At 44.7% G+C, this 14,878-nt stretch overlaps 1 protein-coding gene across 1 annotated transcript in view; it reads left to right on the forward strand.

Moving 5' to 3' along the window:
• The window catches only part of PDC (phosducin), a 155,344-nt gene that overhangs the window by 62,939 nt on the left and 77,527 nt on the right, over positions 1–14,878 (forward strand). The window contains exon 2 of the mRNA XM_078642576.1: positions 4,269–4,356. Within this exon, the coding sequence (XP_078498702.1) occupies positions 4,290–4,356 (67 nt within the window). The 5' untranslated portion in view covers positions 4,269–4,289. The remainder of the gene's footprint in view (positions 1–4,268; positions 4,357–14,878) is intronic.

Genomic DNA, 14,878 nt, shown 5'->3' on the forward strand with positions numbered 1-14,878 from the left:
AATGGAGAATGGAAATAGAGAGAGCCTTGGCATCGGAGAAAACCCTACAGAAGATGAGGTACAGACCATGTCAACATCAAGGAGAGGCCTTTGATTGAGGTACCTCTTGCCAAGTTTGGTACCTCTTGCAAAGTTCCCCTTCTGGGTAATCAACGATAGAGGAAACTTTCCATGTGGATTTGTGAAGTAGGGGAGGTCTCTTGAGATGGAACCCCTTCACAATATGGCACACCAGATGTCCTTAGTAGTAGACACAGGGTGCCTGAGGGGAAGGTGGGAGGCAATGGCTGACTGCAACGATTAATGTGCCTGTAGTACACCCTTTGGAGAAAACAAAAGAGAGGAAGTGGGGGGAGAAGGGAGGTCTAAACCCCCATTTCAGCCCCCAATGAACCCAAACCAACTAGAATAACCCATTAGCATGCCTCGACCCTGGACCTAAGACTTGTAAACAGGTGCCACAGCATGTTGTTTGGCTGGCCAGCATTCACCCGCGCTCAGTGGAGGCTGTCTGCACCAGGCCCTACGCCCAATGTAAATGTAAATCAGTATTTGTAAAGTGCAAACTACTCACCCTTGCGGGTCTCAAGGCACTGGGGGCCATCGTGGAAATTAAGTGAGCTATTGCCCAGAGTCACGTGGTGCTGAGCTGAGCTCCCGCCAGTGCCAGACTGACTACCAGGCGTTTTGGTGCTGATTTCATTGATGGGGACCTGCGTGTGCTTAAATACATTAGTTTTGCTTTGTTGATTTAGAAGCACACGCAGGTCTCCATCAACGAAATCAGCCCCCACCGCAGTGAAATAAGCTACCAGCTTGCGGCACACCAAAACACCCGGTAGCCAGTCTGGCCCTGGCTGCGCCGGAGCCAGGGATCGAACCGTGAACCCTGTGCTCAGAAGTCAGCTGCCCTGGCCGCTGCACCACAACTCTCCACTTCAATCCATCACAGCCTACCATGCAGGTGCAAGTATTTAAAAGAAAGAAGCTTTTTCTTTGGGTTTCTTGGATGTTTTTCAAAGGAACTCTTTTTTGGGTGGAAGTGCATTGTGTTTTTATTGAACTTTGGTGCAACCGTGGTGGTAAAAAGTCACATAAACTTTAAACAATTCTTTTTTTGTGGATTTCTTTTCAGTATTCCGTCTTCTTATTTACAATCCTGAGGTTCTGCACTTCACATCGCACATTTTTTTGCACTCAATGGAAAACAACACATTGATTTTCTTTCGGATATTGTTTTTTGTTCTGCTTTCTGCATCACCTGTGCAGGAACATCTTACAGTGGTTCTACGGCAGAGCAAACTGGTGTTTGGGTTTTTTGCCTGTTCCTGCTGGAACTTCTGATACTCATTTACATGCTTTACCTTCAGATGTCGGGTGATAGTCGAAATTCCAAACAAGTACAGACCTCCCTGCCCCATGCTTAATTTCTGGTCGTAGAGTTTGCATGTTGCCCTCCTCGCACTCATTTTTTTCTCCCCTTGGGAATGGGTGAAACTCCCAAATGATGGAACCTTTCATGTGTTTCTTTGGTTCCACAGTCCACCCATTGAAAATCACTTCTCCATCTGGGGAAAACAATGTTTTTTTTGGAATCTCCCAATCCGCTCTCTCTACCATGCTTGAGTTGTAAATTGTAGCTGTAACTGCTGGTAGCACATCCTAGGGTATCCTGCACTTCATGAAACAGTGAATTGTGCTCCCTTAGAACAGGCACTTTTTAATCTGGTGGAAGAATCTAACAATTTCAATTACTAAAAACTTGAGAATGTTCTAAAATGAGCTGGAAAATCAGCAGATTTAGTGCCTAATTTATAAGTTAGCAGTCGGCCCATTTCTCTGTCAGCGAGATGGAGTAACTTTCTCCTTCGCTCTGATGGAGGGTCGCCAGCCACATTTAGAAATGACCACCAAGCTGGCAGTAATTTCTAAAGCATTGGCAGGAACTGCCGTCACAGTGGTTCCTGTCAATGCCTTTTGAAGTTTGGTGCACTGGTCGGTCAACATGACGGGGTCTTGCTCCAAACTAGTTTCTTTTTTATTTTCAAAAAGAAAATATCAAAGTGGGATTTTCTTTTGGAAAATAAAATGCTCCCCTTTGCCCTGGCGAGGGGAGCATTCAGCAGTTTTCACTGCCCCATACCGTCAAGGTTTTCATCAGGTGACGGGCAATGAAAACGGACCTCTAATTTCGCCCTTGTTAATCAAGTGGGTGGAGATGTTAACCTCCGATGATTTGTGCTCCACAGGTCCGTCAAAGGGTTTTAATCACGGTGGAGACAGAGTAGTCTTTGCCGTGGTTAATATTTGGCAGGTGCACCATTATCTTGGCGGGATGTATACTTGTATGTATGTCACCATTGCGACAAAGTAAACATATCAACAAGATATAAATTAGACCCTTAGGTTCAAGTCCATAGACTTTAGAAAATGCACAGCCATCATTTCGAGACATTCAGAGTTGGCAGATTCAAGTTTAGATGCAAAGACTAGGAGCATTTTTATGAAGTGTTTTAAAAAGTTTTAGTTCACTAAGACAACATGCCCAAAACACAATGTGACCCCAGCCCTCTCCTAAGCAAAATAAATAGTTAGGAAATAATGCCTCTTTTTTTTAATGTTTATGGTGCCAAATGTTTTTTTAATTTTGTGGACTTTAAATGGAGCCCTTGGAGTAAAAAAAACACTCAGACAGTAAGTATAGCCCTCAAACTCCATGATAGGGTCTGCAAAGAAGACGAGGAAACCAAAAGGGATCCAGGAGTTTCATGGTTCAGAAACACGGTACATAGCCTGCGAACAAAGAATAGGGAACCCAACATGGGCCCAAAGGTTTCATAGTTCTCAAACGCTGTTCAGTGTCCACAGACTAAGACAGGGGACCCATCATGGGTCAAAGAGTGTAATAGTTCACTAACTTAGTACAGTCTATGAACTAAGACATGGGACTCAACATGAATCCAAAAGTTTCATAATGCACAAACTCCATTCAGATTGCAGTAACTTCTCAGTGAATTTGCAAGAATCTGAGCCATTCATTTATCTGGTGTTGACCAAATTTGAACTGAGTTCACAACAAATGATTTTATTTTCAACTCTGTGTGAGCCTGTTAATTGTTCCCTTATCATGGTTGGGAGATCGAGGTGTGCTCAGACTGCCCCCATATGTGGCAGTTATTTCATAGTACGGGTACCTTGCCCCTGGTCCTGTAATGGAGCTTCTACAGATGTTTGTTGCAACCAGCCAAACAGAGCATTTTAGTCCTCTAACTCAGTCTTGAGGTCATGGGCCCTGAATGGATGGTGTGTGTAAAAACTTACTTGCCTGAAAGGTACTTTATTTTTCAAATTTGGGTGCACATGCTGTCCTTAAAGCCAGTTTGAGGGCATTTTGCAAATTAAGAGTCCTGATACCTGTTAATTTAAATCATTGAAGCCCACCGGATACAATTTTATAAGAGTAATTTACACCAAACAAAGCAAAAGCACTCCTCTGTGTAAAGTTCTAGTTTCATGCCAAATTTAGTGTAATTCCATTCAGCAGAGAGCAGATTTGCCTGTGGGAGTGAAAGTGTGGAATGCTCTATTTTGACCCCTCCTTCATTGCCCTCCCCTTGGAGAGATCCTCACAATACTTGCCATGCTGAACCTAAACTAGATCTACTTATATTTTGGAATGTTTCATTTAGATTCATAAAATACCACTAATATTGTAAACAGAACAAAAATCACGTCAATGGAAAATCTGAAATAACCATAACTAAAGAGGTTCTGTTCCTGACTCTTTAGTATATAACTATTTAAAGGAAATACATGGTTATTAAAGAGTCATGGGCCAATTGGACCATCATCATCAAACTGTCCGATAATGGTGGAAATATTGTGATCATAATCTGGAAAGCAAAGAGGATGAGCAGATGGACTATCAGATGTAGTGTGCTCCCAAAAAACAATGAAAATCCCAATCATGAGGTCCAAGGTTTTTAAGATAAGTTGAGTTTGAGCTGAAATCAAGAAACACTCCTTGATGATGAGGAGGAGAATTAGACCATGGACTGGGTAAGGAGAGCCCTCTAGACTTGGCCTTGAACCTTTCACTACATTGTAACACAAGCAAAAAACAGCAAATTCAATTACATTTCAAATGGAAGAAGTACTCTATGAGTAGCCAATAACAAGAATAAATGTATGGCAGGTGGTTGAAAGATTAACCCCATATCCTCACGTGCTTGGCTCTTCACATAAATGTCTTTTTTTTTTATTTGCAGATATCAAATAAAGACAGTCCGATGGAAGACCATGAAAACAACACTTGTGAGGAGGAGACCGATTTCGAAGGCTCAGCAATGAACACAGGTAACTAACAATAGAAAATAGCAATTTGTGCACACTTGTTTTCAGCTCTGTTGAGCGGTAGGTCCCTTTCGCTTGGCAGGCACACTAAAGCGATGACAGGAAAACACCAGCCAGGTCTATTGATTCGGCCATAACCATTGAAGCCCATAGAGCGCCAACTTAACTTGCTATAATATGCGTTTTGGTGCGTGTGATAATACTACAGTGTCGAACTATTGAGTCCAGTGAGAGCCGGGGGCTATTGGGCGCAAAGCATCATGTTGCAAATTACATTTGTACTGTGCATCAAGTGTCTTTTTGTGCCCTATTTACATACTGAGCTTCAAAAATGAGAGGAAACGTGTAGAAACATTTTTAGCCCATTTTGCACGTATTATTAATGAGTACTATTAACACACTGGCATATAAGTGTCCAGTAGCGGCTTGAGTAAGTAAGTGTGGTGAGGCGGGGTGAAATTGACAAACAACAGGAAAGGGAATGTAAAATAAATAAATAAATAAACCCACTTGCACTCGCCGCATTGCTGAGTCGGCGATGCGGCAAGTGCAAGGTAAGTGACTATATATAATTATTTATTTTATATTCCCTATCCCATTGTTTGTCACTTTCACCGCCTCTCCCCACCATATTTACCTGCACGGGCCGCTACTGGAGCTATTGGCATTCTAAATGACAATGTTTGTTTTACTTGTAGGTCTGTAAGCAAAACAATTTAAGCGACAGCATATGTAGCACAATGAAGCAAGGAGCAGCAACCTAAAATGGGTGTTAACACGAATGTACATGGGGCAGCACCGCAGAACGGTTTCGTAAGAGGGAGCAAGGTAGCAACTCTGAAACTTAGGTAACAGGTAGTGCGAGTATGTTAAATACACCTCTACGAAGGAAAACACACTTATTAAGTCTAAAAAAAACACTGGGACACGAGTGCAATACAAATGTACTTACAGTAGAGGAGGTGGGTGCATGAGTTCCCAGTAATAAGCTGGAGTGCTGGATACACATTCCAGAACAAAAGCAAAGAGCGTGGGCGATATTATTAAAGTGAAAGCGTGGCATGGCGCGCTGGTAAAAATTAACAAAATTGTGTTGAAAAAGTAGATTTGTGCGAGCCACAAAGAAGAAAACAAAAGCATGGCCATTTCAAATCTGTAGCTTGGTGTGCACGAAAGGAAGGCGTGGCTGCTATTATGAATGTGAAAGCGCAGCGTGGCGCGCCAAGAAAAAATGCATAAAATAAAGTTTGCAAAGTTGTTTTTGCGGAGCCGAACAGAAGAAAACAAAAGCGCAGGCTCCATTTTAAATATCAAGCATGTGGTGCCCAAAAGCAAGGAGTGGCCGCTATTTTGAAAGTGAACGCGCAGCATGGCGCACTGGCAAAAATGAATAAAATAATGTTACAAAATTTGATTTGGGCGAGCTACGCATAAGCAAACAAAAGCGCTGTGGCCATGTTAAACATGAAGCAAAACCAAAGGGGATGATAGACGGAGTGTTGAACATTGCAAGCACTCACCCCCAGTCAACTGATCTGGGTTTAATCCATCATCATTCTTTAGCTCACTCCGCCAGCCCAGTTCAGACATGGCCATATGCAAATCAGTCTGACCCTGTGCCTCATGGGAACAGTCCAGCCCGAGCTGCCAAGCCATGTCTTCCCTGGACCGGAAACAAGCCTCCTGGGACCGGTTTCTGGCTAATCAGCCGTCATCAGCCAGGCTAGCTTGAATCCAGTGGCAAAGTGAGCAAGGCAGCCACATCTGGGCATACCCTGCCAACTTAGGTCGAACAAAGCCAAACATGAAGCACGGAGTGACGTGCTGAAAAAATTAAATATAAAATGTTTTAATCCAGGCACTGTTACTGAGCAGCGCACTAATGTGGAAGTCACAATGCAGTGAGACACCAGAGCGGGTTGCTGAAGCAGGATAGCACGTCTTTCTCCTACAGCAACTACAAAAGCATACATTAACTGAATAGTGCTCAGTAACAGTTAATGAAACATACAGAGTAATGACACATGTAAGAGGGGCTGTCCTTATGGGAGTTTACAAGTGTATAGAAGGAGGTACTAAAGAGGGACAAAGAGGGGCTGGTAAACAAACCAATGAAATAAACACAATTACAAAAGACACTGAAAGGAACCTATATAATGCTTGCTTGGAAGATGGGTGGAGTTTAATATCCATATCCTAAATACAGCAAGTCTCATTGACAGCGCAAGCGCTACATAGGCGAGACCTAAAAATGATCTCTTTAAAGAGAAGCTCTCCTGTACCTTTTTAGGGCCCACACCAGGGCTGCAAAATTTATGTATAGATTTTAAAACAAGCCAGCCCTGTTTTTATGATGAAGCAGATATTGTGGTTACACCACTAGATGGCGCCATATTTTGAAGAAGCCTTCTTTTCTCTTTCCCTGGAGAATAAACTGGTGCTTATGATATTTTGGGGCCTGCCTGAAATAATCGACCCAGGACCCTCAAAAAAATTTCAGATGCCTGATTGAGGTGTCGAAAATAGCCATGAGAACCATAACATCATGTCTCTTTTTCAGCCTGTACACAGCCTGTATACATAAGATGCATTTATAATAATAATAATACAGAAGCTTATTAAGCGCTAACAGCTACCTCTGGGGAGGTGTCCCGGCGCTAGCGAGTCCTACAACAAGGGTGAGTAAGTAGACAGGAGGGAGAAGGATTATTGCATAAAAAGCCAGGTTTTTAGGAGTTTCCTAAAGCTGGCTTCTGACGTGGCGGATTGGATGGCAGGGGGCAGAGTATTCCAAAGTTTCGCCGTGCCGGCTGAGAAGGACCTGCCTCCAAGTCTAGCTTTCCTCACGCGTGGTACAATTAGCTTGAGCAGGGAGTTTGAGCGCAGCTCTCGTTTTTGGTGGTAGCGGGGGAGTCGGAGTTTTAGATACTTGGGGCATGATCCTTTTAGCGCTCTGAAAGCCAGGGTAAGCACTTTGAACTTAATTCTGCTAGCCACTGGCAGCCAGTGCAGCTCGTGCAGATGCGGAGAGATGTGCTGCCTAAAAGGGACCCGTTTTATCAATCTCGCAGCCGCGTTCTGCACGATCTGTAAGCGTTGCACCGCATATTTAGGTAGACCAAGATAGAGGCCATTAGAATAATCAAGTCGAGATGTGATTGTTGCGTGAACCACCGTTTTTCGACACTCGACTGGTAGCAGAGGCAGAATTTTCCGCAAATTTTTGAGTTTATGCAGGCAGCCAGCGGTAAGCTGTTGTATGTGCGGCAGGAACGACAAGTTCTCATCCCATTTTACTCCTAGATTTTTAGCTTGGGTGCTGGGAGATGGGGCAGGGCCCATTTCCGTTGGCCACCATAAATCCGGAGGGGGATGTTTGAGATTTCCGAAGAATAACACCTCCGTTTTGCTCGCGTTCAATTTGAGCTTGTTGGTGTTCATCCATTTGGCCACGTCTTGAAGACAGCCCCTAATTTTGCTGAAGGCTGCCTCGGACGTGTCTGAATATGGGAAGACTAATTGAGTGTCGTCCGCATAGGATATTGCCTTGACCCCCCATTTGGCAATCAAGGTGAAAAGCGGGGCCAAATAGACATTGAACAGCAGGGGGCTGAGTGCCGACCCCTGTGGGACGCCACACCAGAGATTTTTTGGTCTAGAGGAGAAGGGGCCCAAGGCCACTTTCTGGGAGCGATTAGTGAGATAGGAGAGTAGCCAGTTAAGTGCTTTGTCTCCAAGGCCTATGTCCTTAAGACGGGTCAGTAGTCTGCTGTGATCTACAGTATCGAAAGCAGCTGATAGATCCAGGAGCACCAGCATAGCTGATGCCCCTGAATCTAGGGACCACCTGATAGACTCTGCAACCTCAATGAGGGCCGTCTCGGTACTGAAGCCGGCCCTAAAGCCTGACTGAGTTTCATGTAAGGCGCCGCTATCTTCAATAAAGTTTTTTAGCTGCCTCTGAATCATTTTTTCAAGCATTTTGCCGGGGGCTGCAAGAAGAGAGATGGGTCGTAGATTGTTCAGATCATCCGATGCGCCTTGGGGTTTTTTTTTCAGCGGGAGAAGCGTGGCCTGTTTCCAGCAGTCCGGAAACGTGCCCGTAGCAATGGACATGTTCCATATGTGTAAGAGGGGAGCTGCGATTGCTTCAGACATTAATTTCCACAGTTTAGGTGGACAGGGATCATCCGGGGCTCCCGATTTACATTTTTGTAATTCTTTTACTGCCTCAGCGAGGGTAATAAGCTGAAATTGATTTAAGGGAGTAGTGGGACATTCAGAAATTCTTAGCTCATCCATTAATGTCGGCTCGGGGTCCGTAAAAGTATCATAGACTTTTAGAATTTTGGTGTCAAAAAAGTCTGAGATGGATTCGCAGAGTCTTACCGAAGGGATAATATCCGTCTCGATAGCTCTGGGATTGAAGAAGGATTGAACAATCTTGAAAACTTCTTTACTCGATTGATCTGCCTGTAAAATGGAGGCCTCAAAGAAGTTTTTCTTGGCTTTTTTGATAGATAAATGTAGAGCATGAAGAGCTTTTTTATAGTTGGATTTGGCTGAATCGCAATAGTTTGCTCGCCACCGGCGTTCCAGTATTTTACATTTACTTTTTTCGGCCCTGAGTTCAGGGGTGAACCACGGTGCAGAGGGCGATTCTCTGCGTGATGTAACAGTGCTGGCCGGCGCTAAGGAGTCCACTATTTTGCTTATCCACACGTTCATAGATGCAGCATCGGAGTTTGCATCCGAGGTAAGGGGTAGGGGATTTGTCCGAAGTGCTGGACACAATATGTCAGCTGTTAAATTATCCCATTTTCTCCGAACATAGGATCGTTTTCCTGTGATCTGAGATTGGGGGGGGATTGGAATTGTCATGGTGATTAAGTAGTGGTCCGTCCAGAGCAGTGGTAGCGGAGAGAAGGCTGTTGTGTTCAATATGTTGGAAAAGAAAAGATCCAGCGTATGCCCCGCTCGATGCGTGGGGCCTGTAATAGCTTGAGTTAGATTGGCAGAGTACATGGTAGAGATAAGATGAGAGGCCTGTGGGCAGTCAGGATTGTCGGCATGAAGATTAAAATCGCCGGCTACGATAAAGTAAGAGTGGTCTAGAGAGTTTAGAACAATAAAGTCCATAAGCTCGCACAGGGCTGATGTCGGACAATCCGGGGGTCTGTAAATAACTAGGCCTATAAGAGACAATTGGGGGGTAATTTGGAGGCAGAAGCGTAGCCCCTCAATGCTTGGGAATGTGGTGGGAGTGGAGGACAACAATGTATATTTCTCGTTGTAGATGAAAGCCACTCCACCTCCTCTTCGGCCCTCCTTTCTATTGGAAAAACTCATTTTAAAGCCTGGCGGGATTGCTAGCGAAATGGATGTCATGTTGTCTTCAGTGAGCCATGTCTCTGTGAGGCACATGGCGTCCCATTGTGAGTCCGTTATGAGCAAGCATAGATCATTAGCATGCTTGGGAAGAGATCTGCAGTTAAGTAGTCCGATCCTAAGTTGGGAGGGGGGGGTGTTACGTGAAGGTTTATAATCACACAGTGACTCCAGGCCACCAGTTTTCTGGTCACAGCAGGAAGCGAGGAGCCAGCAGGGACCGTGGGGGCCTTGAGGTGCCCCCGCAGTTCCAATTCAGACTTGGTGCATAGGGGGTACAGAGGAAGCCCAGGCCAAGCCCTGAGGGGATAGGGTCACCAGGGCTGAAATCGGGACCCCTCCCCCATTTCTAAATGGCCAGGACCTGGCGGAATGGGGCTCCCGGAGCCAAAATCGTCCCGGAGAGGGGGACCATGCGCCCGGCTCACCTTTTATAACAACATTTTTTTTTAAAGCTGGGCCTCGGGGGATGAGGTCCCTGGGGTCAAAATGGGCTCACGCGGTCCCCTACCCTAACAAAAAAGAAAAAAGGCCGGGCCCAGGGGAAGTCGCCAGAGGCGCTGCCCCCTTTCTCAACCATTCTACAAAGGGGCCTCCTGGCAGGCAACTTGTGGCCAACCTTTGGCTGGTGGGGACCTTGGGGGGCCAACAACCCCTCTTGTTAACTTAAGTAAGTCCCACACAGCAGGATTGCTGAGAGATCATCGGAGGCCCGCCCTGTGTCTCCATCTTCTGCATTCCTGCCTCCTGGCGCACTACTGGTTGGGGGATGAAGTCCCCATTTATGCTGAGGGTCCTTGGGGGCCAAGAACCCCTCTTGTTACCTCTAGTAAGTCGCACACAGCGGTATTGCTGAGAGGTTGTCCACCCCACACACCCATGTATTCACCCTTATAACCATTCACACACCCACTCACACACACACCCACTAACACACGGATACACACAGTCACACAGCCAATCACATAATATATTAGAAATAGTAGTACTCATTAGTAGTACACAAAGGATACTAAATTAACTATTGTAGTACCTTAGTATGTATGTTTAACACTCATAAACATTTAGAAATCGCCCACAATCACTGTGTACAAACGTACATACATAATATATAGTATGTGTAGGGGTTACATTTCTAGAATGTTAGTGAAGTTACTAGTACATAAATACAGGACTGATTAGCTAGACCGAGAGGGATAAAGGAAAATCCCTAGTTGAGGGGAAAAGTGTTAGCCAATGTATAGGAAAGTTAATGAAAATAGGTAAAACAAATAGCGGGCCCCACATTCTTTTAAAAATAACTGTGGATCTTTGTGATCATGGAAAAAACAGAACACAAGGATATTTTTCCACATTAAGTGCACTCACCATAATACTCTTGACTTCTTGTAAAGGGCGTTTCTAAGACCGTAATGCATTCTTTTCGAAAAATTGAGGAAACAGGTTTGTTGAGAAAGGTTCTCCAGAGATTCGAGTCTCGGTGTCGGTTCAACATCCTGTGTTTTTGAGCAGAACAGCAGATCAGTTAATCTACCCGTCCTCTAAAAAATAAATGAATGTGTCCTCGTGTAATGGTACTGGTGCTCATTTAAAGCGCTCCAATACCTTTGAATCGAGTTCACGCTATATAAAAACACACAAAAAATAAAGAATGACCGGGCTGTCCTATAGACAGCACCCCCCACACCCCCAGGAGTTCCTGGAAGAAAGTACTGAGTTTCTGGAAGAACATATGGACAGGACAACTGCACGCAAGGTGCTGGGTGAACTCTGGAAGCTGTGTGGCTAGCCAGGGAAGGCAACACCCAGGGCCCAACTTGCTCACCTTTCACGCAACGCAGTGCAGCAAGGCAACTTACTGTGCTGCATTGCGTTGAAGGGAGAGAGCAGATGTGCGCCATATCTGCTAAAATATGCTGCACCCTTGCACTCCCATAGTGCTGGTGCACTTCAGGCAGCCTAGTGCCAATGCAGGCATCATTGCACCAGGGTGCAAGGGTACCAGCGTTACAAGGAGAATTGTTTCTGTGCTCGAAAGGGATACCTACCTGAATAAAAAATAATCCCTCAAGGCATTTTCCTTTTTTTATGTGCTGCAGAATGCCACATGCAAATAAAGAGGAAATAGCAAGGAGAAAAAAAGATTTTTTTCCTCATTACAACATCCTCTGGGAGACATAGCGATTTCACGCAATCCCAGGTTTACGCATCTTTGTAAATCTGGGGACATATTTATCAAAAATGTACTTCGCTCTCGGCCATACAAGGTAACGCATGAGTGATATAAAACCTGGATGAGATTTACCAAGCCATGCAAGGCTATTTTGCGTGGCCCGTGGTGCTTGGTAAATGTGGAGGAATGGAAGACAGCGCAAGTTGCTGCCTTCGGTTACCCCGGCCCATGGAGGCATTCCATGGGTAGAGTGTGGATGTTCCCACGCATCCACCCATGGATTTTGGCGCATTCTCAGATTTACAATGAGTGGTAGACCAGGGTATGTGTCAAAATGCTATGCCTTCCCATGGGAGGCGCAACAAGGAGAAAAAGCCTCTAAGGATTGTGTGCAGGAAGGTGTCCATTCCTGCACAAAAACAATCCTGCCTGCAACAAAGGCGCCCTTGCACAGGGTACCTGCATTGATGCTTCCTCTGGTTTTACGAAGGGCAAGTGATCTTCTTGCCTTCAGGAAGGAATTAAAGACTTGGCTCTTTTCTGTATAGGGGTTCTTTTGGTGCTTTTTCTCTTCTGTTTTTAGTTGTTGTGTTGTTACTCTGCATAAGTTCTCTTCGCCAAAGCGCTGGGATGCTCTTCGGAGTAGCCGTGCGCTATAGAAGAAAATAAATAACATAACATAACATGCTAGGCAGCCAGAAGTGTGCCTGCTCAAGGCGAGAGAAGAAATGCGCCATATCTTGTTAGATATGGCTCATTCCTGTCCTCTTCCTTCCACACAGCGCAACTCGGTGTCTTTGTGTGTTGCGTAAAATAGTGATAAATACGGCCCCTGGGGTGGATGCACGTGAACACCTATGCGCCACCAGGCGGAGCAAACTCCTGCATTGCATTACATTTCTTTGCAAAGTCATGCAAAGTCATGCAAATTGCCCCTTGCGTGGCTTTGTAAATTACTTTGAGCATTTTCCGTTGTGGCTGCGTCACGAAAGTGGCACAATCACATCACATATTGTTAGTAAATCTGATCCCTTGTGTTGAGGAGTGAGAAGGGGAGAAGCTGCTATGCTGCATAGCTATGGTCTACTCTCAAATCCTCCTTTCCACTCACGCTGCCAACTTAGGCATGTGTGGCTTGGGGACAGAAAGCCTGGAACTGAGATAGCAGCTGTCCATGTTCATGATACAAACGTCAGTCCAGAGAGGCCTGAAAAAGAGGCCATGCAAGCATTTGGTACACAGCGTTGACAAGTACAGAGAGTGTCACACACTCACCAATTATCTTATTTCAGACAAGGGCAGGTATTTTCCAGCCCTGGTTCAGTGTACTTGTTTTAGTTTGCTTTGCCAGGGCACACTTCGTGCCAGATGTAAGTGGCTAAATACCAGTCGGTAACGCCGAAATTGGTTACATTTCTGTGCTACCGACTGGTATTTGGCAATGTAGGTGACTTTAAACCTACATGCAAAATAAGGAATCGCAAAATAGTGTTTCCTTATTTTGCTCTTGCATTTAAGGAATCGGAAATACCAATTCCTTAAATGCAATGTACGTAGCACTAAAAACAGTGCACTTCAGCCTTATGGAATCGCTATTTACCCCCAATTTCAAGTTGGTGGTAAGTAGCAATTTCCTTTCAAAAAGCACTTTTTTGTTTTTTGAATTGTGCCATGTGGCACACATCCATACCCTTAGGGCATGTATGTGCATCACATGTGCACACATGCACCATTTCAGGGGTGCAACAGGGTGTCCTTTGGACACCCTGGCACCCTTGAAATTGCTCCCGCTATTAGCAATTTGGTAATTCCGAATCGCTAATAGTGAATCTCGTCCCATTCATTCCTATGGGCCTCCTAGCCCATAGGAATGATTGGCTAGGTATTCCTTAATAACACATCTCAATTACGGATTCGTTATTAAGGAATGTTAAGGAATCGCTAATATTATAGCGATTCCTACCTACATTCCATTTAGCGAGTCCTTAATAGCGATTCGGTAAAACTCGCTATTAAGGACTCGCTAAATGGAAGTCACCTACATCTGGCCCTTAGAGCCTTGTTTCCATTGATTGCTGGCTGCAGTGAGAGCTTTACTTACATATAGAGCTGCAAAGGCGAAGGGGTGCCCAAAGTAGTTCCACAGGGTTTGGGGCAAATGGAGGAAATATTATGGCTTTGATGTTGTGGTAGAAGATAATTAATTGGATCTCAGAGGGATGCTCCTCTCAGGCTTCATGACAGGTAAAGGGCCCCTAGCGTCTAAGGGAAAGAGAAACCCTGCGGATTCACAACACAATTCTGTGGGTTTCTTCTTTGATGTTGATCTTTCAAAAGGCCCGCCATGGCTATGAAGAAGTAGTGTTCGATGTATGGATCACTAATGTATGACTGTAACCGACCTTGTTATGGTTTGTTTTTCTTTTGTTTGCAAACATATAACAAAAACATGTTTTTAAACATATAGAGGTGCAAGTGAGGATGTCTCATAGAATCAGACATCTCTCTATAACACTTTTACATCCAACATAAGTGGCCCTTTACTTTTTGAATTAGTTTTTATGCTGGTTGGACGATTTTTAGTTCCGCTGTACGTAGTCTCAAATCCCAGAATGATTCCACATTTTTCACCAGATTTGTAAGTGTATACAAAGGACAAAAAAGGCGATCTGTAGATGGTAATTATGCAACAGTCCATGAGAGGCTGTGAAAGTACCGGTTTGCGGGCAGCTCAAATGATTCGGCAGTTTAGGTGTTTCGGGCTAGAAATCCACCTGCTTCTCAGATCAGTTGCTGAGCAGATTTGGGCACTGTGTTTGCAGAATTTCTCCCCATATCCAAACTTTTGAATCAGACAGTGCTCACCCAATTCACCTATCACCATTTTATTCCTCTATCCTACAGGCATTGTGTGTTGCAGACAGCACACTTGAATGTAAACCTATACTTGTCTGTTTCCATTCT

The sequence above is a fragment of the Lissotriton helveticus genome, chromosome 1_1 (genome assembly GCF_964261635.1).
Source record: "Lissotriton helveticus chromosome 1_1, aLisHel1.1, whole genome shotgun sequence".
Lineage (NCBI taxonomy): Eukaryota > Metazoa > Chordata > Amphibia > Caudata > Salamandridae > Lissotriton > Lissotriton helveticus.